Genomic DNA, 26,646 nt, shown 5'->3' with positions numbered 1-26,646 from the left:
GTTTTGTGTGGTTTGGGTGTGTTTTTTTTGGTTTTGTTTTTTTTTTCCCCCCACAGCATGCAACATTAGGCATCTGGTGTATGTGAAGGACTGTGTTCTACAGAACTGTATCATTCTCTTTATTGTTTTCTGTAAACGGAAAAATGTATTTGTAAAGGAAGACTTGCTAGGAAGCCCAGTGTGAATGTGAATTCATTGAGACACGAGGAATGATGTGTGAAGTGTTTACCAATGTGCTTTCAAACTGATGTTGGTAAATGGTAAAGGTTTTTAATGCCACTCCTCAGGTGCATCATCTTCTTCCCCTTAAGAAGAATGTTTATCATTAGCGTGTAATTTATGGGGTAGAAGTCTGAAATTCATTTGTTTTGACATATGTTAATATTTTCTGTAAAAATCTCTGACCCTTGTCATGAAAAATAGGAACTCAAGAAACTGAAGTCGGAGATAACTGAGCAGATGCTTGCAGAAGTTTCAGTGCACATGGGGTGTGGTGGAAGAGTGTAGCCTTCAGTGAGGGCCTAACTTGCACTCAGGAAACAAATATAACAAAGTAGTATAATGTATTAATTGCATATTTCATGTGTTGTACCTAGTTTAAAACTTATATTCTTTAAGAATGGATGAATGTCCTGTGTACCTATAAGTAACATACAAGGTCGTGGGGGAAAGGATTCCTCCAGTTTTCCCAACATTTATTTTCAGGCTGAGACCTAAAAACACTGTTACTAGCCAAGAGAGTATCATTTTGCATCCACGATTCAACAACAGAAGCTTGTTACAGGGTTTATGGTAGGCGTAGCTACTATGGAGTAGAAAATTCAGTTCCTGCAGAATAAAGTCCTGCAGATTGTTGTTTAAAAGAAACTCATTACTAACATGTCATGTGTTGAGATGCGGATTTAATGGGATAGTTGAACAGCCTGCCAAAGTTGCTGAATCTAATTGTTTTTTTACAGGCCAGAGTTTGTTTTCATTGTGGCTGTGACCCATGCTGCTAGTGGAATTTAATTTTCTCTATCATAAGAGTGTGATAAATAGTTGTTTACAAATAGAAGACTAAATCCTGTGAATAGCTGGGCAGTGTGAGTATGATTGTCTCCCAGTTGCAAGTCCTGTCACTATGGTTTTGTCTTTCATTTTTAACTGTTGAGGCCAACATCAGAAAATCCTTCAGTAGGTCTCCTAGGTTCTTGCTTAGTGATACATACAATGAACTAAACAGTAAGTTTTGATTTATAATGTTTCACATTCTCATCCTTTTTTCTAATCTTGTGCTTCTTAAAATTTGAATCCTTTATTTGTTTGGGTTTTTTTGGTAAGGAAAAACCTACCCTCTAATTGTGTTCCATAGTATTCCAGTTGCAGTGAAAGCTGAGTGTCTGGAGGTTTTTTTTGTTTGCTTTTTATGGCTTTTGGTTTTGGGAAAACCTAGTCCCTTAACATATTTAGATAACATAAGGCCAGTTAAAGGAAAAAATTGCTTCTAGTCCAGTTACTGTCAAAGGGTCAAGTAACCTTGAAGGTAAACATGAAGTTCTAAAGAAAGCAAATACATTTTGGAGAGGTTGTCATAATTTTATTTCATAGTGAATTGCTTAAACAGTTTATGAAATTGAAAGTCTGTCTTTGGGTAAAGTCCTAAGTCATGCCAGTATAAAATTATCTTACAAGCATTCTAATCCAAAGCCAAATATTCCACAAGATATGAAGCTTTCTGAAGTTTTTTTTTTTTTTTTTAAATGTTACTTCTGCTAGAGAAATCCATGTAGAGTATAAATCTATTAATTATTTTCTTTTTTTTCCATCACAGAAATCCTGTTTGAAATCAAAGTTGTTTAAAATTAATGAAGAAGTATTTGTTTACTTCTTTCCTCCCTCCTTCCTTTTACAGATGGCCACAGCAGAACTTAATTGGCAACATCACCTTGATGCTAGGATCTAAAAAGAGACATTGTATTAAAATACTTCTAGCAGATGGGACAACTAAATTGAAATCATAGAATTAAAGAGATAACAGTGTTTCAGTGTAAGAGATACATACCTAAGAGAAAACTTTGGTTTATGTATTGCAAGAGGGGAAGTATGGTCACTGTGGTATTTGGACTGTAAGCCAAAGATAATGCTCATCAGAAATCCCCTGTGTTTCTTTAGGTAGTATATCTTATCACTGCCTTTGGGGTTTCAGACAAAGCTTATAGATATCTTCAGTTTCAAAGATAATTTTAATTCTGGAAATGTGGGCCTACGAGGTATGTAAATGTTGGGCCAGACAGGGATAATCATGTTTAAATGTGCCAGTAATAGCTCGCACTTCAGAAGTTACTGCCTGAACGCACTCGCAGATGGTGCCGTGGTTGAACCTTATATTTCAGACTTAGACTTGGCAAGAAATCTGCAGTCTCTCTTTTTTTTTGTTGATTTATTTCTTTTGGAATGGACTAAGTTGATTAGTTGCAAGACAGAGAAGATAAAGGTCCTGCATGAAGTAGTTGTGGTATTTTCTTTCTACCTTTGGTGATAGTAGAGGAAAGGTATAATCAAATGCATTCCCTCAAGGCAGCTAGTGGAAGGGTGGAAGCCCTCTTCACGCTCTCTTGATTTTTCTATTTGTTATTACATCTTTGCATAGGAAGTTGAGAATGTTGCCTCTTATAGCAGGTTTCAGGTTTACCTGAATTTCTTTGATTTCTTTTTTAACTTCCTGCTTTCCTTCAGAAAGAATGACACACTTTTTCCTTCCTATTTCTTTGTTGTTTTTTTTTTAATTTAGTATTTTATTCTTGTGACTTCTGTTTTATATATGAGCAGCCATTTTTTACTATTTCTAATTATTTTTTTTTGAATTTTCAGTGTCTACTTATAGGAATTTGCTTCATTACTTTAGAATTGCCCCACTTTAAAATAGTCTGCAAGGAACACTGTGTAGGAAATGTCTGTTTAAAATAAAGGTCTTAGGACTTCTTGAGTTTTGCCGTGGACTCTTTAGAGCAGAGCTATATGTTATTGCAGTTTGCTTTCAGGTTTCTACGAGCATGTATGCAAGCTGATTGAATGCAGCATGCAGCCTGAAGCTTGAAAAATTCTTGAGGAATTTCTGGAACCAGTTCTTGACCAGTATGTCATTTGCACTAAGCTTGGCTCAATTTTTCAAGTTTTTGGTGTACATCATAGCCCAACGTGCATCTTCTGTGGTTCTTCCTTCAATCCAGGTGACAAAATATCCCCATTCCTGGTCAGTCACAGGAGAATCTCATGTTCTTTTTGCTGAGCTTTGGACTAGTCCCACAAAGGGTTGTTGTATGCAAGAACTGTCATTACAACTGGTGTTTCTTTGTGTAATTGAAATTTTTTTGGGGAGTATTAACACACACACACACACACACCCAGATACATTGGTGTCCTTGGTGCCAACTTAAATATATTAGATTTTTTTTCCCTGTGATCCTGATTGTGCACCTTTCCTGACAGGCTAATTGTCTGTTATCTTCCAGGGAAACTGAACATAGACAAGGAATGCAGCAGGACTGGATAACTTCTGGAGATTTTTTTTTTTTTTACATTGTTAATGAAATCCAGATGGTGTCCTGCATAAAATAGGTAGATGGATGTGAATGCTTCTCACACTTAAAGATTTCCCTGGAGCTGCTTCAAGAATTTTTCCAGTTCATGTGATTTCATTATACCTAAGAGTTTTCCTCAACCTTTTATTTCAAAAACAATCACCTCTCATACCTTGCAGTATCTTCTGATTGCCAAAGCCATTATTTAATGGTATTTTAGTTTGAAAGAAGACTAAGAAGAACTTCAGCTTCTTTGGACTGTATCTAGGAGGTACAAAATAAGTTGTCTTATTGAAGTATACCTAGAATGGCTGATGTGAAGAATCATTATGTTTAAAGGGTAGATAAGATTGTGATAATCTAGTGCTATCTCTTGCTTGAAAACAGACTTATTGACTATAGCAGTTCCTTTGAGAACTGAGAAATCCTGGATAGAAGTAAAGGTTTTCTAGACCTGTATACCTGTCATCTAATTACTTTGTTTTTTAGAGGTAGAATGGACAGGGGAGAAGAGTGATCTTTTTCTCATAAGTCCTGAATGTGGGTGAACAGTAAAGTTTGTTTATTAATGAAAATAAAAATGAACTTGGCAAGTTACTCAATGAGCTGCCAAGTTTGACAGCAGGGAGTTAAATCTTTTTCTGTGTCATTAAATAGGAAACCCTGCCCATGGCAGTCAAGATAATTTATTGTGTTCTGCCGCTCATCAGTACTTATACACAGCTGCAATTCATTATTTACCATGGCCAAGTTTCTACCAATGTGACAAAATTTCACTGTATTTCAACAGGCTCTACTGCCATTATTATATTTGTATTAAAGTTAGGCCTTTTGGCTGTGGTTTCACGGATAATTAATGCTAGCACAAATGACTCATCTTAAAGATGCCCTCCTGCCTTGCATTCTGCTGCTCATTTTGTGTCCTCATCCCAGCTGAAATCCCTATAGAGCTTCACAAGCATTTGTATAGCCATATAGTGATCTGAATTGGGAAGCTGATCAGAATTAAACTATGCTTTTCTTTATTGTTGAGCTAATTCTAATTTTGATCGGTTTAATCCAGTTGCTGATGCAGGTTCACAAACGCGCATGCCAGCTCAAAGGAGGAGCCAGCAGTGGGATGTGAGTAAATACATGGGGGCAGCCTGCCTTCAGTGGTGATGCTGGTGGATGCTAGCATAGCATGCTGCTGAGACTTGCTACTCCAAGAGTATGAGGAATTCCGCCTCAGGATGATACACACAAGCAAGTAGTAATACAGTTGGATCATTGAACAACTGGACACAGAGTGATTCATCTAGAGGATTTTTACCTAAAATATGCTCTTGCTGGGGCTGGCATTCACTGTCTCTTGCTTTGAATAGCAATAACTTCCGTGGGATATACATACATTGTAGCTTTTCTATTGTATTTCTTATCCTGACAATTTATTGCCTTTTTACTCAAATAAATGCTTAAAATAGTTCATTCTTATAATTTGTATGATGCCAGATGCAGTGATTAAGAAAGGTTGCAGTGCTGCTTAGCCATATGTAGCTGTTAATGACTTTAGTGTCTTTATTTGGTCTTCGATTAGTAGGTAGGTAGCATCATTTACCAAAGCACTTAGATGTTGTATCTTGGGAATTGATCTATGGTTTAACAAAATCAATACATGCAGCTTCAACTTGATTTAGCTATAGAGGAAATACAGAAAAATTAAATACTTCTTGTTCTTTCTTTATGCAATAAAGTTAGTCAACTGAAATAAGCGAATTTACAAGAAGGAAAGCACAACAAAGACAACTGATCTTCAGCTTCCTACTATGATTCGTTATTCCAGTATGCATGGGGTTTTTTGTGGAGTGGGGGTGGCACCCTAAACCTTTGAATCAACAACTGTAATATTCTGAATAATACTTAAATACAACTTTAGGTTTCTTATTCGTGGCATGTGGGAAATGTGGCAGCTCAACATAAAATATTCCTATTAAAAAAGTAGGTTTAAAAAAGATTGAAGAGTAAGGAACAGTGCAGTAATGTGCTGGAGGGAAACAAGTTCACAGTGGTATTTCTGCTAGATGGGACAGAAATTCAGTTTGACATACATCAGCACAGCTGTGCTGGCATCAGTGAAGCTGATCTGAGTTCATGTGTGTGGTGTTGTGTGGTTGGGTTGGTTTTGGTTTTTTTGGGTTCTTTTTTGTTTGGTTGGTTTTTTTTTTTCTATACAACATCACCCCCACCCTCACAACCCCCTGGTTAAAAAACTCCAAGAAAAATCCCTTGGTTTTTTTAGGGCTGCATGTGTTTGCACATAGCTACAGAGTTTTCAATTTCTGTTCAGTAGATGAAACGGCACAGTTAAAAAAAAAAAAAAAAAAGACAAAAAACCCCAACAACTAAAAAAACCCCAAAACACTCAAAAGGAGTTGTTTTTTGTTTTGTGGGTTTTTTTTGGTTGGGTTTTGGTTTGTGGGTTTTTTTGGTGGTGTGGTGGGTTGTTGTTTTTTTTTTGTTTTTTTTTTTTTTGTTTTGTTCACTTGCAGCTAGGATTGCTGACTGCTGTGGTTGTTTTCAGTCCATCCAAGGAAGGTCAAAAGCAATAGCAAGCTGCAAATCCTGGACTGGTTTCACTGATGTTTCAAGAGTCTAAACAAGTCACTCTTCTTCAGCTAATGTAAAAAATCTCAAATGTAAGTATAGCTTTGGTTAAAATTACTATTGACACAAAATACTAAAAAATTGGAAGCCAGCGGCGTGCAAGTTAGACTGCATGATGATATGTGGTTGCAAGTTGCTGTTTATCTGGTAATAGGCTGCCTTGTGGTTTGAAATCCCACTGCAGGTGGGATGCACCTGCATGGCCCTCAGAGCTTTTTACAATTCAAATTCATTGGTTTGGTCCTAGCTACCACCTAAGAAGAAACAAGACAATCAGCGCCTCATATTAAATTTCTTCTTAAAACTTGTGGGTTTGAGGATCAGTTTAATCTTTACCTGTTTCAGTATGCAGATGTATGCTGTTGAATCTGTTTGGATTTCTCAGTTTGTGTAAAGCATGGGACTTGCTGACTTGGAGGAGCAGTGCTTGCACAAACTTGCCCTTGTGATTTTGCAGAGGGAACCTGGCAGCTGGGTGGAAAGACCAATTGAAAACAAGGTGGCTTTATTAATTTTCTTGAAAGAAGAGGACAGCTGTGTGGGGGGACTTAGGGATTCATTCGAATATTTGTTTAACATTTCAGAAGGTCAATGGGTTACATAGTTTTGAGCTTGAGCTGGTAGGATGAATGTATTTGGATTTCTGGTTTCAGTGATACTGCAGCTAAGACAAGGATTCTGTTTTGCCTGAGGCATTTGTACAGTATGTTTGGAATAGAGATGGGTTCTCAAGCCTGGATCTGGAAATGGAAAAAAGGTGTTTGTGTCCTGTAGTTTTCCTTCTGTAGCTGCTCTTGTATTTTTATCATGATGTGAATTTTACAACTAAGCCCAAACATTTTAGTGTTGGATTTTGGAGACTTTTGAGAAGGCTGGAAAGTTCTGCATGAAGATTCTAGAAAAACAAGCTTCATTCTTTGTCTTGCATTTTCATAGTTCAGGTGAACATGTTTTTCTGACCTCGATTTTGCTAAGACCATGGCAGTCATGCATATGCTATTCTCAGCTATGTGCAATCTTCTTCTTGTGGGCTCACAAAGTATAATGTTAATATTATTTGACACTAAGCATTTTTTTCTTGAAGAAAAACTTGTGCTGTTGAGATGTACACACTTAAAGCAATGAGAGATCATCTGTATTTTTTTTCCTTAAATTGTTGAGTTTCCAGGATTTTATCCTCATGCTTATGAAATTCAGAGTCTAATGTTAATTATGAGTGCTAGCATCAGTGTTTATTGGTTGTGAAGTTTGCACAGAATTTAATACACTCATAGCTCAAGAAGGTGGCAATTTTGTTTGTTAAATTGCAATGGATAGGAATAAGAACAGTGCAGAGATAGATGCTAGTAAGTTTGCCTGATTGTTTTTAATAACTTAAAATGTGGTGAATATTTCAAAGTGACAGGGAGCTGGACACTTTTTATAACAAATAATTATAGCAGTCCAGTGGCTTAAATAGTGTTTTGGTGTATATTGACAATTCACAACTTTCCTAGACATCTTATCTGGCTTCTCCAAAGTATTTTTATGTCCTGTTGAGCTTCTAGATCTTTTGGTATATCTTGTAAGCAAAACATCCAGACTTCTCAAATCTCCATTATATAGATAAATATCCATATTTTTTTTTAGTTAATTATGTCCTAACAGCAAATAAAAGTACTGGTTTCCCAGTGGAATGGGTTCCCCTGTTTTGTCCTTCTTGTTGCAAGTCCAAGCAGCTTCTTCTAAAGGAAATTATCTGTCAGCATTAGTATAAACTATCCATAAAAATGTTAATTTGAACTGAATTTCCAGATCAAACAGGAAACTTAATTAGTGTCAGTTCATTAAATTCTCAGTGGAAATGAAAAAATACGTACACAGATGCTCAAGACTGCTGCTGTCTCCTTGCCAATAAAGCAGCTAATGAAACATTTTCTAGTTGTACCTGGTGGGGGCAGATGCTTGGTGGGAATGATTTCCTCGAGGGACCAACCCTACTTCCTCCTGCATCACATCCCAGGTGTTAGAGGTTTCTTTCTTTTTTGCTACTGTTATCTTCTGTAGCATTGTTATATGGCAACGTAAATAGAAAGATATGAAGACACTTGATAACACACACTCCTCTCCAGGAGAACAGCATGACACGTGTTAAGTGTCATGGTTCTTAGTCATGGTCACTTTAAACCTTCACTGCAGGCCACAGTGTGAGTACGATATAAATCTTGGAACCTGCCAGCTACAAGAGCTCCGTGTGCATATGTGGACTTTGTTATAAAATAAATCCAGGCTCACTGACCGCAGCTCTTGTAAGCCAATTCTGTCCATATGGAGAAGCTCATTGATATTCAGCTTGTAGACTTCTTTTGATACTTTTGTTTGCCAGATACCACTGCAGTACTGCTGCTGGATTGCAGGTGTTTGCTACTGCCATTTAGGAATAGCTCGAGAGCATACTTAATGTGGAATTTGCAGCTTGAGCAGTAAGACTGCAAGAGTTATTTGAAGAGTCATATAGGATTTAATTGTGCCCTTAGTCTCAAGGTATTCTGAAGACTTTGGGGGTTTTGTAGCTTTTAAGCCAGGTCTGATCTTGACTCACACAGTTGAACCCATTTGTCTTTGGGGAGTGAAAATTGTGTGCAGTAGCTGATATTTCTCCTCCCTTACCTCTGTATGTAGGGTGTTGTTGGTTTTTGGTTTTTTTGTTGTTGTTTTTTTTTTTAATAAATATAGCTGTTCATTGTATGGCACTGTTGTGCACTCAGAATGACACATTATCACAGTACAGATGCTCCATTCCTATGGCACATTATCAGGTGGCCTTTATTTGATAGTAGTCTAATGCAGATATTTATGAAATATAGGTGGGATAGTAGGAAAAGAAATCTTTTTATTTCCTTTGGTTTAATTCTTCATTGAAAAATGTTTCTATTTAAGAACATAAAAATCAAGTGGTTTTTTTCTCAGTATTCATGTCGTAGTAATGTGGTGTCTGCACCTTCTTCTTGCAGCAATGCAGGCACCAGTTATATCTGAACATGAAGAGTTAAAAATGTAATCTTTCTGTCCATTGTTTGTCCAAAAGCAAATGGCAGAGGCCTGTAAGGTATGGATTAAACAGGCTGCATAAAACTTTCTGCTTTTATTGACTGGCAAATATTTTTATTTCCTGAAAACTGAAGGGGAAAACGCATGGGTTTCCCTTTCCTTGTTTTTGAGACATATTTTTCTCTTGAGATTATCTAATGTATCAGGCAAGATTAATATATAAGTGTTTGGGACACACGCACATGACACGATGGATAGACCCGAGTTTGAATGGGCAAGTTTCACCATGTCTGCTAGTCTATACTATGTGCTAGATTTCCTCACAAAAATATTGTGGCTAAAGGGCATTTTCTTCCATGCCATTTTTTCTCTCTGTTTTGTCAGGAGTATTTTCCAGAGGTTAAGGCAAAGTTTCAGGCTTGTTTTTAAAAATATAACCTTCAGAATTTTAATAATGTTGGTTCACTGATTCCTGTCACAGTTAAAAGGGAAATGTAACTGTTGTTAAACCTAATTTTTGAGTGGGAAATATCAGTAGTCTGAATGAAGTAGTTATAATACAGTTCATGGGTCTCGGCTGGAATGTGAGAAGTTGCCTTGATCTGAGACTTCCTTTTTCTGATAAAAAAGGAAATAGTTTGTATTAATGAAGGGACTTTGGTAACATGAATATGTTGTGATCTTTCATAGAGGAATATTTTCAGTTCCATTTAAAGTCACATTGTTTGCATTAGTGAAACAATTCTTCATCACTCTGAAGTGTTGGGGTGTTTTTGGGATGCTTCCAGGGCTCCCCAGTGTGTGATATACTGCTGATTTCAGACATCACGCTTTGTGTGATGGATAAATGGCTGCACCATTGCTCTGTCCCCTAATTTTTCTCCTTCTAGAAAGAAAAAACCTGACTAATCCTCTCCTTTTTCTGATGACAGCTGTACATTGAAAAGACTTTTAACATGTTTTGAAAGATTTCCTCATGTATGCTGCAGCTGTGTCAAGTCCTGGAGCCACCATATCACTCAGTAAAAGAAAATCTAGTGTTTGCAGACTGTGTGGAGAATGCATTACACAAATCAAAGATACGCAGATAAAAAAAAATGCTTTCGTCAATTCTGTGCTATGAATTAGTACCCTAGTTAGGATTTAAAATATGTGGGATGAATGCTAGTGTGGAGCTTGCCAAATCTATAGATGAAAAAAAAAAAGCTACGTAGGCTCCAATTCCCATTACTGTTTATAGGCATTGGAATGACCTTCTAAACTGAGCAGTGATAATTGCCTATTTTACACAATGTATGAAGCTTCACGGAAGAGTATTTGTAGTGGTGGAACATGTATTAAAAATCATGGTCTGGTAACTAGTAAGAATGTGAAGCCATTCTATAAATAGGGCAGATAGGCTCTAAAGGGAAAAATGAGCAAATAAGCTTAGGCAAATGAAAAGACAACTGGTTGTGCTGGGGCCCTTACTTGTGTATTTAATGTAACAGCAGCCTATAGATGGTGTCTGTTGGCAAATAACATGGCACTGTAGTAGTTGATGTAGAGAAGAAAACTGAGGGCCTGGCATCCCTCTGTGTTTCAGCAGGTTTTTCAGGCTAGGTCAAACCTTGCCCTTATTATTCTTTGGGAGAATGTAACTTAAGAGTTGGGAGTGCATCTCGCAAATAGCTGAGCCTGGACGGAATCCAGTTTTGCATACTTCCATACCACTTTCCAGCACAAACTGAAGAACAGCAAATAGAGATCATCTGGAGACTTGCTCCAAAAGCACTATTTCAGTCTAAACTACAATGCTGTTTATAGAATTGCATGGAATTCGCCCCAGGTTTATGATCCTGATATTGGATAGCATATCTTAATGAGGGGTTTTATTAGGAATAAGTGGAAGTTCTAGTAGGGTTGATATTTCAGGAGCAGAAAAGGGGATCAAGTGACTTTGCACTAACATATTGAAGACTGACATTTATGACTTGTGTTTGTATATGCTCAGCCTTTCAAGATTAAGTGCTAAATTCATGGGAAAGCTTCTAGTTGGCCCTTGTATTGGGCTTACATGGCAAAATTTTGGTAGCAGGGGCTGCAGAAGTGGCCTGTGTGAGAAGAGGCCAGGGTTGGACACAGACTATTCCGGCTCACTCTGGAACAGACCCGCTGTTGGCCAAAGCTGAGCTCATAAGTGAAGCTGGTGACACCTCTGTGATAAGATATTTAAGAAAGGATAAAAAAGTTCAGTGCAACAGTTGTGAGAGAGAAGACAGAAAAACGTGCGGGGATCAATGCTGAAGAAACCATGGTCACTGCAGAAGCGAAGGGGAGGAGGTGCTGCAGGCACCAGAGCAGCCTGTGGTGAAGACCATGGTGAGGCAGGCTGTCCCCCTGCAGCCGATAGAGGACCCCATGCTGGAGCAAGCAGATGTGCCTGAAGGAGGCTGTGACCCCATGAGAAGCCTGTGATGGAGCAGGCTCCTAGCAGGAGCCATGGCCCCTGGAGAGAAGCCCACATAGGAACAGGTTTTCTGGCAGGAACAGTAGCTTGTGGGAGGGACCCACACTGGAACAGTTCATGAAGGGCTGTATCCTGTGGGAGGGACCCCGTGCTGGAGCAGCGGAAGAGTGTGAGGAGGAAGGAACAGCAAAGACAAAGTGTTTCGGACTGACTGCAACCCCTGTTCCCCTGCGTCACTTAAGCTCAGGAGGAGATAGAAGAACTGGGACAAAAGAAGTATGGTTAAGCCTGGGAAAAGAAGGCTTTGTTTCTCATCATCCTACTCTATTTTTAATTGCTAACAAATTAATTTCCCCAAGCAGAGTCTGTTTTGCTCATGAGGGTAGTTGGTAAGCCATCTCCCTGTCTACCTCAGCCCATGAGCTTTTTCATCTTCATTTCTCCCCTTGCACTGCTGAGTAGGGTGAGTGAGAGCAGCTTGGTGGGCATCTATCTAGTGGCCAGCCAAGGGTCAACCCACTACAGCTACGCTGAGGATGTGGACAAACTTAAACTTTACAAGCATGTGTTCCTGTGAGTTCTTTCCAGTCCAAGCTCCCTTGAACTGCCCGTGATGGTAGCATGAGCTAATACAGCAGTTCTGTTTTTCTAGTTGCAGATTACATGGCGCTCACATGATCCTGTTTACCAGCACAGCCCACAGCAGTAACTTCCAGCAGAGCTGAAGACAAAGAGAAATGACATGTTCAACAAGCTCTGTAATTCCAGGACGGAGTGTCTTGAGTGATGGCCTCCTACATTTTCCTTTATGCTCTCTTAATGTACTACTAGATGTAATCTGTTCATGTTGTTTGTTTGGTTTTTTTTTAAAAAAAGCTTGACCAACAAAAAACCTTGTTAACATTTCCAACTACCAATCTGCAGTAATGTGTTTTGAAACAGTATTTATTGGTATGCCAGTGGATTTTTTTGAGCAATGTTAGCTGGTAAATGTTAGAACTACTGAAGTCATTACTGCCTTTAGGAAAAGTCAACAAATTATTTCTCTTACATCCTAGCTGCAGAAATGGCATGGTACGGGAAGTTTGTAGAAGAGATAATCAAATTAGGATTAATGGGAATACACTTGAATGTGAGGTGGTTTGGAGCAGGGGGGAAAGCATGTGGATGAGGAGGGCTCAACATTTATTTGACATGTCTTAAACATTCCTGCTGCTGTAAAATTGTTATTTAATACTGATTTGGTTTGGACTTGGTTTGTTTGACTAAGCTGTCTTTTGGGAATTTCTGATCCCTTTTTAATTTATAAACACTTTCCTGCCTTATTTTGTATGAGCTTCCGCTCTCCAACCTATTTCTGCCTGCCTTTTTTCTGTCACACAGCTTTCATCAGCTGAGTTCATAGATTTCTTATCAGTGAGAAAAGTTGTTTCCAATTAAAATCTAAAAAAAAAGCTTCAGATTTGAAAATTATTTATTGTAATAGAAAGATGTTACAAAATTACTGTGACATGAAAACTATTTAAGTTTTCTTATTACTTTGATTTTTTTCTCCACAATTAAAACAACTGCATATGAGTTAATTTCCATACCATTCTTCTTCATTGCAAGACAATTCTGAAAAGTCCTTCAATTAAAATTTAGTCTAAGTGGTGTAGTCCCATACCTATCTGTTTTGTATCCTGTCTATATGATTTTATAATCTTGAACTTCAAATACTGATGGCCAAATGATGTGTCACAGAACTGCATTGGAGTAGCAATGGCATACCGGTTTCACTGAGAAATGATTACTTTTGAGGTCTAAGAATACAAAATTTGCCTTTCTTGCCCTGAAGTAGCAACTAGCAGTTGTATCTGGCAGTCAGACCACCGGGATAGCTTATAAATATGGTTGCTCTCTATTTGTATGGTAACTTTGTTGGCTAACTTAGAGCTACCTAAAAGGTAGTGACAATGTTTTTTAAAAGAAACCAATGTAGAGCCACTTTGTATCCCTTTTGTGCTGATGGTTTTTTGGGGGTGTTTGGTCTGTCATGATCCCCCAGCCCCCCAGGCTTTAGTTGTGTGGGTTTTAGAGAACATCTGTGCTTTTCTCTCTGCTTATGTTTTTTTTCAGTTTGTTTTTTTTTTTTTTTTCCTTGTAATTCAGAAAGTTACTTAAAGTTCAGTGGACCCCTTTACACTAACTTCTGGCACAGCCTCCTGTATCTGATTTCTTCTCTATCTTTCTAAGCCTGTGTAGTTGTTTTGCCTACAAATTCATGGAAAGGAAATTTCCACGAGTTTTCCTTTAGGTTTTTGATTTTCTGATTTTTTTTTTTGTCTGCTTCAGCACTCTCTGTATGCAGAGAGAGAGGAAATGCTGCTGATCTAATGTGCAGGTGTGAAGGATGAAAACAGGTGCAAGGCAGTGGGAAAATTGGTACTTGTCTGGTGGAATTAGTTGTATAACAAGGTATTAAAACCTTAGAGCAGCTTAATATTTTTTATTTGTTTATTTTTGGGGTTGCTTACTTGAAGTTTTTTTGTATTAAAATACCTGTGATGCAAGTGATAGTTTTACAATCCCTTTCTGTTGATTTGAAGTTCCTTACCTCTTACTGATGATGACCTCTCCATGCTTTTAACTTGACAAGTAGTTATATTTTGGCAGTTTTTTTACGTCATCCTCTTAAAATGCCATTCCCTAAATAACACAGCACACTGCACACACACACCCTGCAATGCCCCCCCCCCTTGCTGTGTTCACATTTGTACTTTTCATTAGGTATGGCTTGTAAATTGTCGCTCTTCTGTTTTTCAGGTCTCAGAAGGCATTACATTACCAGAAAGCAATTATACAGGTCATTGCCTCTTTACAGTGTGTTGTGTGTCAGGGTAGAGGTTGAGTGTATTGAGCTAAGCCTCAGCGGTTAGGCTGTGCTTCCATCAGCCCTGAAATTCTGGCTGCTGCAGTGATGTGTTACAGCCTTCACTTGCATCCACAGCGTCTGAGTAATTTGGACTACTCGAAACGGTAGCAGCCTTTCATTATGCTCCCACAAAAATTTTTGACTTACTAAAACCTGATTAGTTGAGTTGCAAATCCATGTGTTTGTCTTGTGGCTTTTGCTGAAACTCCTTGAAGATCTGTTTATCCAAAAAAAGTGTGACTTTGTGTTGGAACCTGTGAGTCAGTGAAACACCACCTCTGCTCAATAGCAACCAAATAATAATGGCTGTTTGTGAGAGGTTTTTAATCAGAGAGAGAACTTCCCCCCAGGACGTGCATCTGACTCATTTTTTCAGAGAAACCTGTCAACAATGCCTGAGATGGTTTGAATGTTACCCTGGGCTTAAACAGCCTATTGTACCTCAGGTACAAAGTACTCTTTGATACTTTTGTTTTTCTACATTTTTATAGCACACATTATCACAATAATGTGAACAGTTGGTCCTTATTGTAAATTTTTGTTTCAAGTGCTCTTCCAAAACAGTGGGTGTTGGCAAATAAAGAGTATGTGTGAGTAACTTTATAGTGTTCAGTAGTTACACCCCTTGGTTTTTTTCTATGTCGGGGAAGTAGGTGAGGTAGGGAAGGAGAAAAACAGCGAGCAGAATTTCTAGACTAAGTACAGTAAAGATTGTACTGATGGCTTACACACACCAAAAGCTCTTTGGTGTGGCTTATATTAAAATAAATATATGTTGAAAATTATCTGGCTTCTCCCAGCGTTAAAGTAGGCTGAGTTCTTTGTAAGTTCTTTAAAGAACTTTCTGTCATAACAAGTGTGCTGTTAAATTAACCAATTTCAGAATGTTTTCTAAACTGGGAAAAACATTCGGTAATTTTCTTTCACATTCAGACTTATGTGATGGCGGATGATGACTGTACTTTTGCTGAATAAAGGCTATCGGATTCTCATCAAGTTTGAGGCCACTGGACTGGTAACTCTTAATCCTTCCAAAATACTGTAACCAAAGCAATATTTGTTGTGTTCAACCTCTTCCTACCCTGTTGCTAGGCCTTTCGGGAATACCTTTGCAGAGATAATGCCTTGATTACTGTGTTACAGTTCCTCGTTTCAAGGAGATGCTTTGGCTTTGTTTATACTAACACCTTAATGCGAAGTTGGGATTTTAATGTGTACTGAAGAATTGTCTTCAGTAGTAAGATGAGGGAACTAAAATTCATAACCAAAGTATGTTTTTCCTTCACAGATTATTTTGGGTTTAAATTCACTGACAGATTTCAGACTTGAACTTGCTTGGACTTTCATATGAAGTTGATGAATTTTCGAACAAGTGTTACACCTTGTGGGAGGGTTTCTTGTCTGACCAGGAAGTTAGGAGCTCAAAACTCTTCTGGTGAAGAGTTGGGTTCTTATGTTTTGTTGATGTCTGGGTAACCAGTCAGCCCTGTTGCTCCTGGTCTCTCCAGGTTGCACAAATGAGAACTTGACCCCTCCCCAAAGTTCTGAGTATCTTGATTGCTTCTATACAAGCACAGTGCAGACAGGATTTATGTTTAAATCTCTACTTGTGCTTCACTGAGTACAGATGTGCTGTTACCCTTGCTCTGTAATAGAGGGGACAACTTGCGTGCCCTTCTCTGGCAGGATTCTGCAGTTTGTCTGCTTTTACCCAGTTACAGCATGCCTGTTTGCCAGATGCAACTCCATGGGCTCAATCAAGTCTTGACTCTTAACTATGGATTTTAATCCTGTAAGGGATATGAAATTTGCAGAGGCTGAGAGCAATCTTTTTGGAATGAAATAGGTTATTGAGCAGGACTGAAATCCATAAAGGGCTTTATTTCTGTATTATCATAGAGCTAATCCTTGTAACTTGGAATAGGTATTACCAAAGTATTATGTCAGTATTCAGTTGAGGTGAAGGAGACTTTCTTCTGTGTACTGAGTTCAAAAATGCTTTTTAACTATTGCAGGTCATTTTCTGCTGAGGTATGGGTTTCTGACAAATGGTCAGGTTTTTCTAGGTTGTATTTTGTGGGTGTGGGTGGTTGGTTTGGTTTTGTTTGTTTTCTTTTAACAGAATGTAGAAAAAAAAAAAAGATGGATCTTCATTAGTAGGCTTACTGCATCATAGGCTTCAGCATTAACAATTATACACTTGATTATTTTTATTTTTGTTTCCCTTCATGCCTGTGCACAAGGCCTGGACTAGAATTAACCTCATGTTAGTCTTGTACAGAAACTTCTTAAGGACTTTGCTTTTCATTTTAAATCAGTACTGAAATAAAGCATTGATTTTAAGAGAAGTAGTATTGGAAACTTGATAGTAGGTTTGTAAGTGTAATTAAGGTACCTTGCTGTTTGTAATCTTCTTCTGAACTAGTAAAAAGAAAGTGTTCATAATATATCTGTTAATGCACTGATTACTAAAGTCACTGTTTCTGTGCAACAACAGAATAAATTAATAATTAACATCTTAAGTGAACACCGGATATTTGTAAAACATGTTGAGTGTCCAAAGGATGAGCCGAATGGTACATCTCACTGTGATCCCTTACTTGAAGATTTGTAACCTCTGTGGAGAATTCTGTTCTGATTAACCTGTGTTAGCCTTTAAAATATTCAAACAATATTTCAAAAAAGCCTTTTAATTTTATTTTTTTCGTGGTCCTGTACTACTGCAGTATTGTGCTTGCCATTCAGTGATAACAGGATCTCAGCACTGTCTGTGCTTAACTGTTTATCTCCCGTCTCTCTGGCAGTGGTTGGGGGGCAAAACCCCCAGACTTCTTTGCCAGACTGTCCTAAGGTTTTTGGATAGATTAAATCTAAAAATAATTAGGTGTTACATGTAGCAATATTAATTGAAATAAAGGTGATGGATATAATAAAGCCAGAAGGTTTATTGTACTGATACAATGATTTGTGGATTAACAGCCACAAAGTTTGAGAGAGATATCTTTTTTTTTTTAGTTTGTGTTTTTGTTTTTTTGTTGTTTTTTTTTTTTTTTTTAGTTTTTGTGTGTTTTGTTTTAACCAAACTCTGGAGTTGTTTTTTAATTAATGAATATTTTAGGTGATGCAAACGAATTTGTCCTGGGATTACTAAATACCAGCATGAATGTAACCCAGTTTCAGTTTGGCAGGTGTGCCATTGGGTTGTACTGCAGCCCCTTTGCTGTTTTCCTTCAGCATAAGGCTGGGACCCAAATAACACAGAGCAGTCTTCAAGGCCCTAATTCCTGTTTTGCATGTGAAATGCCGAGGCTGTTTACTTTGGTTTGTTTACAAGTCCTCAATCAGTGAAACTGAAAACAACAGAACCTTCTTGTCTGTCACTAACTTCCTTTTCTTGTAGCAAGGATGAAGAAACTGATAGTGTTTTCTTCCCCAGTTTCTGCTGCTGCTCAGCAAATTTGCTTACCCTTCATTTGGCTGTCTCTTATTCCTGCAGCCTTTCCTATAACCACTTTATAAACATAAAAACATCGGTATAGTGCTGCATGGCACTTAAGATAATTTCAAATGTTCAGAGGGTATTTCAATCATCTTATTCCTTCTCCTAAATTTTATTTTAGTTTTTAATAAAGTCAATGACAGAGTTTTTAAGTAGCTGATTACACATATTTTTCAAAGCAACTCTACTTCACGCTGTAGTATGGACATGACTGATACTACAAGCAGACATCTAAATTTGATTTAGCATTAGATAAAAGGTATCTAAATTTGCCTTGATGTGTTTTTGCACACTTACTCAAACTTACAGAGTCACCAAGAGTAGGTTCAGTGTCATAGTAGCTTCTTGGTGTCATTCAGACTTTTCATAGGATTTGCTTAGAGGATGCTATTTGCACTTATGATATTATTGTACTTAAAATGTTTATCTGCTCAAAGATGAATAGCTCAGAGGCAGAGTCTCTGAAGAAAGAAAGCTCTTCAGCTATAGTCAACGGAGTTGTAGCATGTAACTCAGCTGCTGGTTTTGGTTTGGTTTTGGGTTTGTTTTTTTGGGTTTTTTTTGTGGAAACGCATATGAAAGGGCCTTGCAGCTTTTCTGTAACTGCTACTGTGACTCCTGATGGTTCCTTCAGTATCGCTACCTGGGATCCATGCTGTATAGTATCAATCACAGCAGCCTCTCCAGGAGCCTGCAGTAGCTAATGTAACATGCTTTTGCTGGAATCAAGCAAGAAATGCTTTTTCATCCTGCCAGAACTTTTGCAATATTTAAAATTTTATTTTCCTGTTGTGTATCAGGGTGAAACTGAGCTTAAAACATCAAGATAAATCCTGAGGTCTTCCCATGCAGAGGTTGTGCCTGGACAGGCAGAGTACTCACTTGGCACCTAGAAGATTCAAGCTGAATTGTGGACAAAGGATGAAGGCTGGTTTTCTCACGCTTTTGGGGAAGGAAGTGTCCCTGGGTACCACCTCATGATCTCTCTTCCAGGAGAAGGCAGAAAAGTAAAAGATTGGTAGTGTATGTGCAGCTGGTAGGTAAAAAGCTGGTCTACCAGTAACTGCTCATGTCGCTTATTTGCGAATGCTTCCTTTACCCTGTCAGGCAAGGTCCAACAAGGTTACAGCAGCCTGTTTACTTGAGCAAGAACGTAGTGTCAGCCACTAGGTAATAGCTTGTGGTCCCTGAGTAGGTCAAGGGGAATTTCTTCTTCTTCGCCATGATGCTGGTACAGTTTTACTTCTGCTATCTTGAGTCAGTGCTGGTGTTTTTCTAAGCTGGCCGGGAGCTTTCTAGTCTTCTTATCTGGCAGAGCAACACTTACTACAAAACAAAACCCTCCTTTTTTTCCTGTTTTATTTGGTTAAATTGGCTGTGTAATTCAATGATGAGTTGGACTGTGTGTATATCAGAGTAATTAAAAATTGCCTGCATAGAGGAGCAAACCTTTTTAACTTAGCCAGTAAAGTGATGCAAATATAGGTAAAACTTTTGTACCTAGATTACTTCTGTTACTTCTCTAGCCCTAGAGAAGAAATGAAACAGCTTCCTCAAAAATGAAGAGCTTCTTTCAAAAACTTCTTCCAGAGTATGCGTGAGTGTTGCTTTGGTGATGCTTTAAGCTGGGAATAGTCTTCACATCATTAACATTGAATTCAAAGTATAATTATTGTTTGCTCATTTAATTTTGACTCATGTGGAGATAAAAATGATTAATCAGGACACAACATAATTAGTGTAGTGTGGCATCTGACTACTTATGCTTCCCACATTAACAGACTTAAATATAACTCCTGTTATGAAATGTTCTGGCTTGTGTCAGAATCTAAAATATTAGAAACATTTTATGTTTAAATTGATACTGTAAATCTTAGTGCTGTGAAAACATTCACAGTCTACTACTAATGAAGATGTACAGTACAGGAAATCCGTAATTATGTCTGAAATTGTCAGAATTTCAGATAATTTTTAAAATCTTACTTTGATTTATGTTGCTGGGAAAAAATATTTTTATGTCACCCTGATGTATGGCATCGGGAAAACAAAGAGGAAATTTATTGCAGGGAACTGTTACATTCAATCTTGCTGAAAGATCATTTTGCTTGTATGTTTAGTAGCCTGTCACTGTTAAAGGAAGTATGAGTAGTGTCAGTATGCAGAAGGGATATTTTAGTTTTCAAAAGCCTCTGGGGACTGCAGGCATAATATACTTTTAAAGTACAAGGGATCAAAAAATGGCATTTTCAGCAAAACTTGCTTATAAAGTGATAACCAAAACCTGAAAAGGCTCAGCTGTGGAAAGGATGACTTGAGTTACGTTGAGGGTAAAATTCCTGAAATATTCCTGCTTTTTATGTGCCGATACTGCTTCGGTGGTCAAGTGTCTGATCTTACCATATAATACAGCAGCTGATTTACAGCATATTTTATTAAGGCATTAATTAACAAAGGACTAGTAATGGGAAGGGTCGTGGATTTCAAGGGGAGTGTGGGAGTAATACTCATGGGCTGTAGATGAAACAGATTATATGTTACAGTGGGATCAGTTCTAGCCACAGTAGGAGTTCCAGGAAATGTAATCTTTAGTGGAAGATTGTAAAATGATTTCCATGTAGTAGAAAACAGCCTGTGTTTTTCCATGAAGACTGTATCTTTGTCATTTCTGTACTGCTGGGTTATAATGTGTTGCAGAAACAGGCTTTCTCTATCTTGTTGAACAGCAAGAGTGCAAATCTGTGCTGATCACCCCTTGAACAGCTGTTTGTAGGGCTGACATTACTTAAGTAACCATAGTGTTTGCATCTCCTTAAAGATGAAATGTATAGGTGAATGACCACTTCGTAATGGTCATAATGCTTCCCTTTCATAGTAGTGAGGAAAGAGAAAAATAGTAGTAAACCAGTGAAAAGGCTAGATGCCAACTACACCCTTGGGACGGAGAACAAAGGATGACTTAAGCTTAGATATAAGACATTAAGTTGCTGCACAAGTCAGACCAGTCTTTACATACCGGCAAGTCCAATATTATACCCAGCCCAAGTCTTTACCTTTAAGTCTATTAAGATCTGGATTGTGTTGACAGAGTCCTAGGCAGAAGGGTGGCTTGTGTATTGTTGGTGGTTTTTTTTCTTTCTCTTCTTTCAAGAAGGGACTATTGTTCAGAATTGGGCTTACTCTTTTCAGCGTAGCTTGTTGCAAATTAGCAATTATGGTTTCTTCTGGCTTTGCAACCAATTATGTTAACCTTCAGCAAATTAATTATCTTCTGGCTCATGTACTGCATACACAACACTTTGTAAAATGGAATTACAGTAGAATTCTGCCAGTTCTTGTCGCTCCGCTTTGTAACCCTCATGGTAACATTCATAAGGCTTAACAGTGAGGCGATGACATGACCACTCAAACTGCAGCTTCCAGATGAGTTAGTTGTAGGCATAGCTGATGGAGATGATTTAATTTTAAGGTATACTTATTTATGTGAAACTCATATAAAAATAATTGCAAATTAAGACTAAGTAAATGGCTAAGTTGTGTTTTATTAGATTATGTTCTTTTTCGGTTTTATTGCTGGTTTTGGTCCTCTATTAACTAGTACATGTTAGCAAGGCTGTGTTACTAAAAATAAAGTCATAGACATATTGCAGTGACTGATTAATATTAGTAGAGTTCCTGTAAGTCCTTTAGTCAATTGCTGCTTAAAAGCAAGGTAGAGTTAGTTGATTTAAATTCTTTGCAGTATACATTAGACCCCTAAATTCTAATTATGGGTTTTGACACAGCCTTCCTCTGTGGAATACTGCATAGCAGGGCTGCTTTGGTTTCCCTGCCTTTGCTCTGAGCCCTCTGAGGATCATTTAAAAATTGCTTTGAGGTAGTTTTTAGTAGCAGTTAATTCTACTAATTTCCAAAGCGACCATTTTCCATTGGTGGCTGTGCAAGTGTCTCATAGGGTATGTTGCAGAACTGCAAGTATTCTTGTGAAGTGAATTTTGATTTTTCATTAAGATGAGAGTTCAATCATGTTTCTTCAGGAAAGTTAAATCCTTACTTTCATATCTCCTACCCATTACTCCTCATGCAGTAAAACTACAACACATTCTACTCTGAAGAAATGCTGATTATTAAGGGTCTAAAAGTGCATGTGTTTTGCTGTTGGAATGGGGGTTATTTCGGTGCAGAGGGTAGTGGGATATGTTGATTTCACAAACAGTTTTATTCCACCTTTAGCACATTTTCTTCCTTACATCTGGAGAGAGAAAAAATTCAGTTAAGTCAAAATTTTCCCTTTTCTCTGTGTAAGTCTGTTTACTTGAAAACACCCACAAAAGTAGACATGCTAAACTTGAAAACCAATTAAAGGTAAAAGAAAAATATCAGTGTAATAGAGTTCTTAACTTACTGCTGCCTGAGGGTAGTGTGTGGTAGTAGAGTACCAAGGATGTTAGAAAAACAAATTGTTTTCACATGCTGAAGGTATCTGTTGAGAGAGATAATGTGGAATGAATTCTCATGTTTGTTGTATGCGAGTTCTTTTTGTCTTCCTCACAGATATGCTCTCAGGTAAAGAAACTAAGTAGTTTGTTTTACAAAACCAGTTTGGTAGTCCTATCATGAGAAAAATGGAAGACAATTTTTGTATAGCAGGAAGGTTACTACCGTGTGCGTATGAATGTCAGCAGCAAGAAAATGCTCCTTTTGAAGGGAAACCTGCCTAGTGGTGGTTATCACACTAGCTCAGTCTAAACTCATACTGAATCCATAGACTATAAACTGTTGACACCTGGGTTTGGGTAAGATCCATGAGTAGAAATCAGGGGTAAAGATAAAGGAGCTGCTGCTCATCTCCAGGTGCAGTGCTTTGCCAGGTGATATGGGGAGGAAGATTAAAACAATTGAAGGAACTTCCTTCCCCCAACCCCCTAGTCCTGGGGGGGGGGGGGAAGAATAGTCCAGTGCACTTGACCAGATCTCCTGTTCCTTTTCAAGGTGCAAGGAAACCATGGAATGATTGAGATTGGAAGGGACCCCTGGAGGTCATCTGGTCCAAACCCTCTGCTCAAGCAGGGCCTCCTACAGCCAGCTGCCCAGTAACATGCCCAGACAGCTTTTAAGTGTCTTCAAGGACTGAGACTTCCCAACCTCCCTGGGTGACCTGTGCCAGTACTCGGTCACCCTCACAGTGACAGAGCGTTTCCTGGTGTTCAGAGGGAACTTCCAGTGTTTCAGTTTGTGCCCATTGCCTCTGGTCCTGCCAGTGGGCACCGCTGAACAGAGCCTGGCTCTGTTCCCCCATTTGTACCTTCCCTTCAGGTGTTTATGTCCATTGATAAGATTCCCCTGAGCCTTCTCTTCTGAGGGCTGAACAGTCCCACTGATCATCTTTCTGTTGGCTTCACAAAGAGCTGGAAGCCCACACAAGTCTTCCAAGCCAGTTCTGGTAGCACGTGTGCTCTGACTTGCTTAGGTTAAGAAATGGAATTGGCTGGCTCCTGGCTGTAAGCATCATGTAGCAGCTGACACTTTGCTTGAGAGAGCATGTGTAAGGACTAAAATCTGTGCAGGAGAATGGCTTGATTTGTGTGTCCTTGAATATTTGGCGTGGAGGTTTGTTTTTCAGGTTTTGAGGATGCAGATGAATTCTACCAATGTTAAATCTTGAATTTTCATGCTTTCATCAATGAAAACATTCTTGTCAACTCCTGACGTCCTAGGTATTTCAAGTTTCCAAGATACCCTGAACAATGAAGGAGTTGTAAACAGAAAATTAAAATCCCTATCCTCTAAGTAGAGAAGGCCAGACAGTTACAGAATGTATTTCTGTATTTTAAGTTACTTAATTTCATGGTTTGTGAAGTAATAAGCCAGAAGTGGGGTACTGCAAGCCCAATTTCTAGTAAGTCCTTTCAATAAGATGCTTTTCGTGCAGCACTTGGTAAATACCAGTAAGAATTCTTACCCAAGAGCGTAACAGTGATGTATTGCAGGAGCCATGTCCTCTGAGGTTGTTTGTTCAAATCCTCTTGTTTATTATTAGCTGGAATGCAGGGCTGTGGGCTGCAGTGGAGAACACTAGCATGGTGTCTGTGTGACACTTCTGATTAACAAACAGCATCTTTGTTTGAATATCTGCAGATCGTGTAACTGTAGAGGGACCGTGTCTTGAAAAAGAAGGAGCACGTGTCAAGTGGCGCGGTTATGTGCAAATGCTGCGAGTGGAGGAGGAGAACTTCCCCGTTCATTTGTGATAAAGTGGTTTAGAATATGCTCTAGAAACAGATTTACTTCATGAAGACTAAAACAGAGCATTACAAGGACTGGGCAGAAAATCACGATCTAAAGACTGGTAAAATGTTTTTTGTTATATGCTGGTCTTTAATTGTTTATGTTGTACTGTTTTACTTCTCTCTCATTTCGGATTAGTGATATCTCTGAGTTTTAAATACTTAATACTGTGAAGACAGATAATTATGTTTAATGTTGGAAGAAATGTAGCTCAGTTAACTTCTGTAAATGCTGTTTTGCAGAGGAGGAGTTGCTGTGCAAAGGGGATTGTTTCTCTAGCTATTTCATATTATGTTAAGAGTTCTTCTCGGTGTGTGAAAAGAAAAATGAAGTATACGGAGTAATGCTTAACCTTCTTTTGTTCAGAGCAGGCTTAAGATTTCTGTGCAGGTATTTACTAAGATTTTTCCTTTTGAATGTCGCCTACCCACAACAAAATACTATTAAGCATATGTCATGGCTTTTATTTCATTGTTTGTGGGAGTGGACTGAAAGGAAAATAAACAGCCTTGGTATAAAAGGGACTTTCTGATATGATCGGAGTCTTACAAAATGTTTTGTTTATTGCTCTGATACATGCTTTGAATGTGTAGATGTGTAGCAGCTGGTGGTAGTGCTTGCAGACAGGAATTTGTGCCAGTGCAGCTCTTTGTGCAGTAGAATGTGTAATGTGCAAACAAGCAAGAATTTGAGTGAAGTAATGGAAAACAAATTAACATGTTGCAAGACTTTTGGGGTTTTTGGACTGCTCCACAGTTAAGGAGGTAGTGTTGATGGGTCAAAGAACAAAAAAGGGGAAAATCTCATTTTCAGAATTTGGGATAAAATTACATAGGGTGCTATGTACTTATCCTGAGCCACACAGAAATAGGCATTACTTGTGGGGGTGCTGGTCAACAGCCAGCTGAATACGAGCCAGCAGTGTGTCTGACAGGACTTGAATATTATTATTTTATACACACACACAGAGGCCAAGAAGGATTGTATCCAAAACAGTGTGGCCGGCAGGGCCGGGGCAGTGCCCGTCCCCCTGTGCTGGGCACCGGTGCGGCCGCCCCTCGGGGCCTGGGCTCAGGGTCGGGCCCCTCAGGGCAGGGGGGACGCAGAGGGGCTGGAGCGTGTCCAGAGCCGGGCAGGGGCTGGGGCAGGGGCTGGGGGGGGCGGCGGGGGGAGCTGGGGGGGTCAGCCTGGAGAGGGGGGGCTCAGGGGCACCTGGTGGCTCCCTACAGCTGCCTGGCAGGGGCTGTAGGCAGGGGGGGTCGGTCTCTGCTCCCAGGGAACAAGCGCCAGGACAAGAGAAAACAGCCTCAAGTTGCATCAGGGGAGGCTTAGATGGGGTATGAGGAAAAATTTCTTCACCAGAAGCGTTGTCAAACCCTGGAACAGGCATCCCAGGGCCATGGTGGAGTCCCCATCGCTAGAGATATTTAAGACATGTAGACATGGCAGTTAGGGCCATGGTTTAGTGGTGGGCTTGGCAGTGCTAGTTAATGATCTTAAGGGAGTTTTCCAACCTAAACAATTCTATGATGCTACTTAAATTTATGGCACGTCTGTAAGAGGCAATTCATTATGCTGATGCATAAGCATTATAATGTACCTTGTACTTAACACACTCTTTCGATATGTGTAAAGAGCGTTCTGAGGCTCTTGGTAGTATCATTTTGTGCTACTTTGATGAGGGACCTAGTGTTTGGCTGTTACCTTTTCCAGGTGAGGTACTTTTAAGTAGCCAGTTTTAGGCTGTTTGAGGGAGCATATCACTAGTGAGTTTGAGTCATCCCAATGATCATTCCCATAAGTTGTATGACTACCTTTGCATGGACTAGAGATGCATACTCAGTGGATTGCAGATGGAAATCACTTTTTAAAATGATGTGCCTTACAGTTTTCAGTTCTGTAGCTGAACAAGATGAGAAGTCATGCAGAATTAGGCAAACAGGGTTCAAACTACAGGTACTTAATAAACCTGGAAGAGCAGAAGCTTTTCTTGTAGGAAAGACCAGCGTTTTATGGTTTTACAGCAATTAGTCATGCAGCAGTAGCTCAGTTTCGTCAGGCTGGGCGATGAGAACCAGGTGTTACTGCGGGCTGCTCCTGTTAGTCACCCCTGACCAAGAACAGCGGAGCCGCAGCCAGGCAGTCATAGGCTGTTCAACTGCTCCCTGGCTGGTGGAAACACAAGGAATAGTGCTGCCAGTTCCTTCTCCTTTATTTTGGAAAACTAAGTAACTGCTGGGGCTGCAAGAAGGATCCTCAGTGT

General features: G+C 39.0%; 1 protein-coding gene across 14 annotated transcripts in view; it reads left to right on the top strand.

Annotated features, from left to right (window-relative positions):
- USP6NL (USP6 N-terminal like) overlaps positions 1-26,646 on the top strand; it is a 200,877-nt gene that overhangs the window by 38,452 nt on the left and 135,779 nt on the right. For 9 of the 14 annotated variants that reach the window (XR_013928898.1, XR_013928899.1, XR_013928900.1 and 6 more), the window contains exon 3: positions 24,234-24,444. The exons of 2 other annotated variants lie outside the window; for them this stretch is intronic. Coding sequence is in view for 4 of the 12 variants with exons in the window: in XM_080392032.1 (XP_080248158.1) it covers positions 24,387-24,444 (58 nt within the window). In the remaining 8 variants the exon portion in view is untranslated. Of the gene's footprint in view, positions 1-3,460; positions 19,135-24,233; positions 24,445-26,646 lie in introns of those variants that run through there. 3 more of the 14 variants (XM_080392034.1, XM_080392033.1, XM_080392037.1) reach the window with 3 other exon arrangements.

Source organism: Falco punctatus (assembly GCF_963210335.1).
Source record: "Falco punctatus genome assembly, chromosome: 6".
Taxonomy (NCBI): domain Eukaryota; kingdom Metazoa; phylum Chordata; class Aves; order Falconiformes; family Falconidae; genus Falco; species Falco punctatus.
The sequence above is the reverse complement of the archived record's forward strand: the minus strand, read 5'-3'. Positions and strand labels throughout refer to the sequence as shown.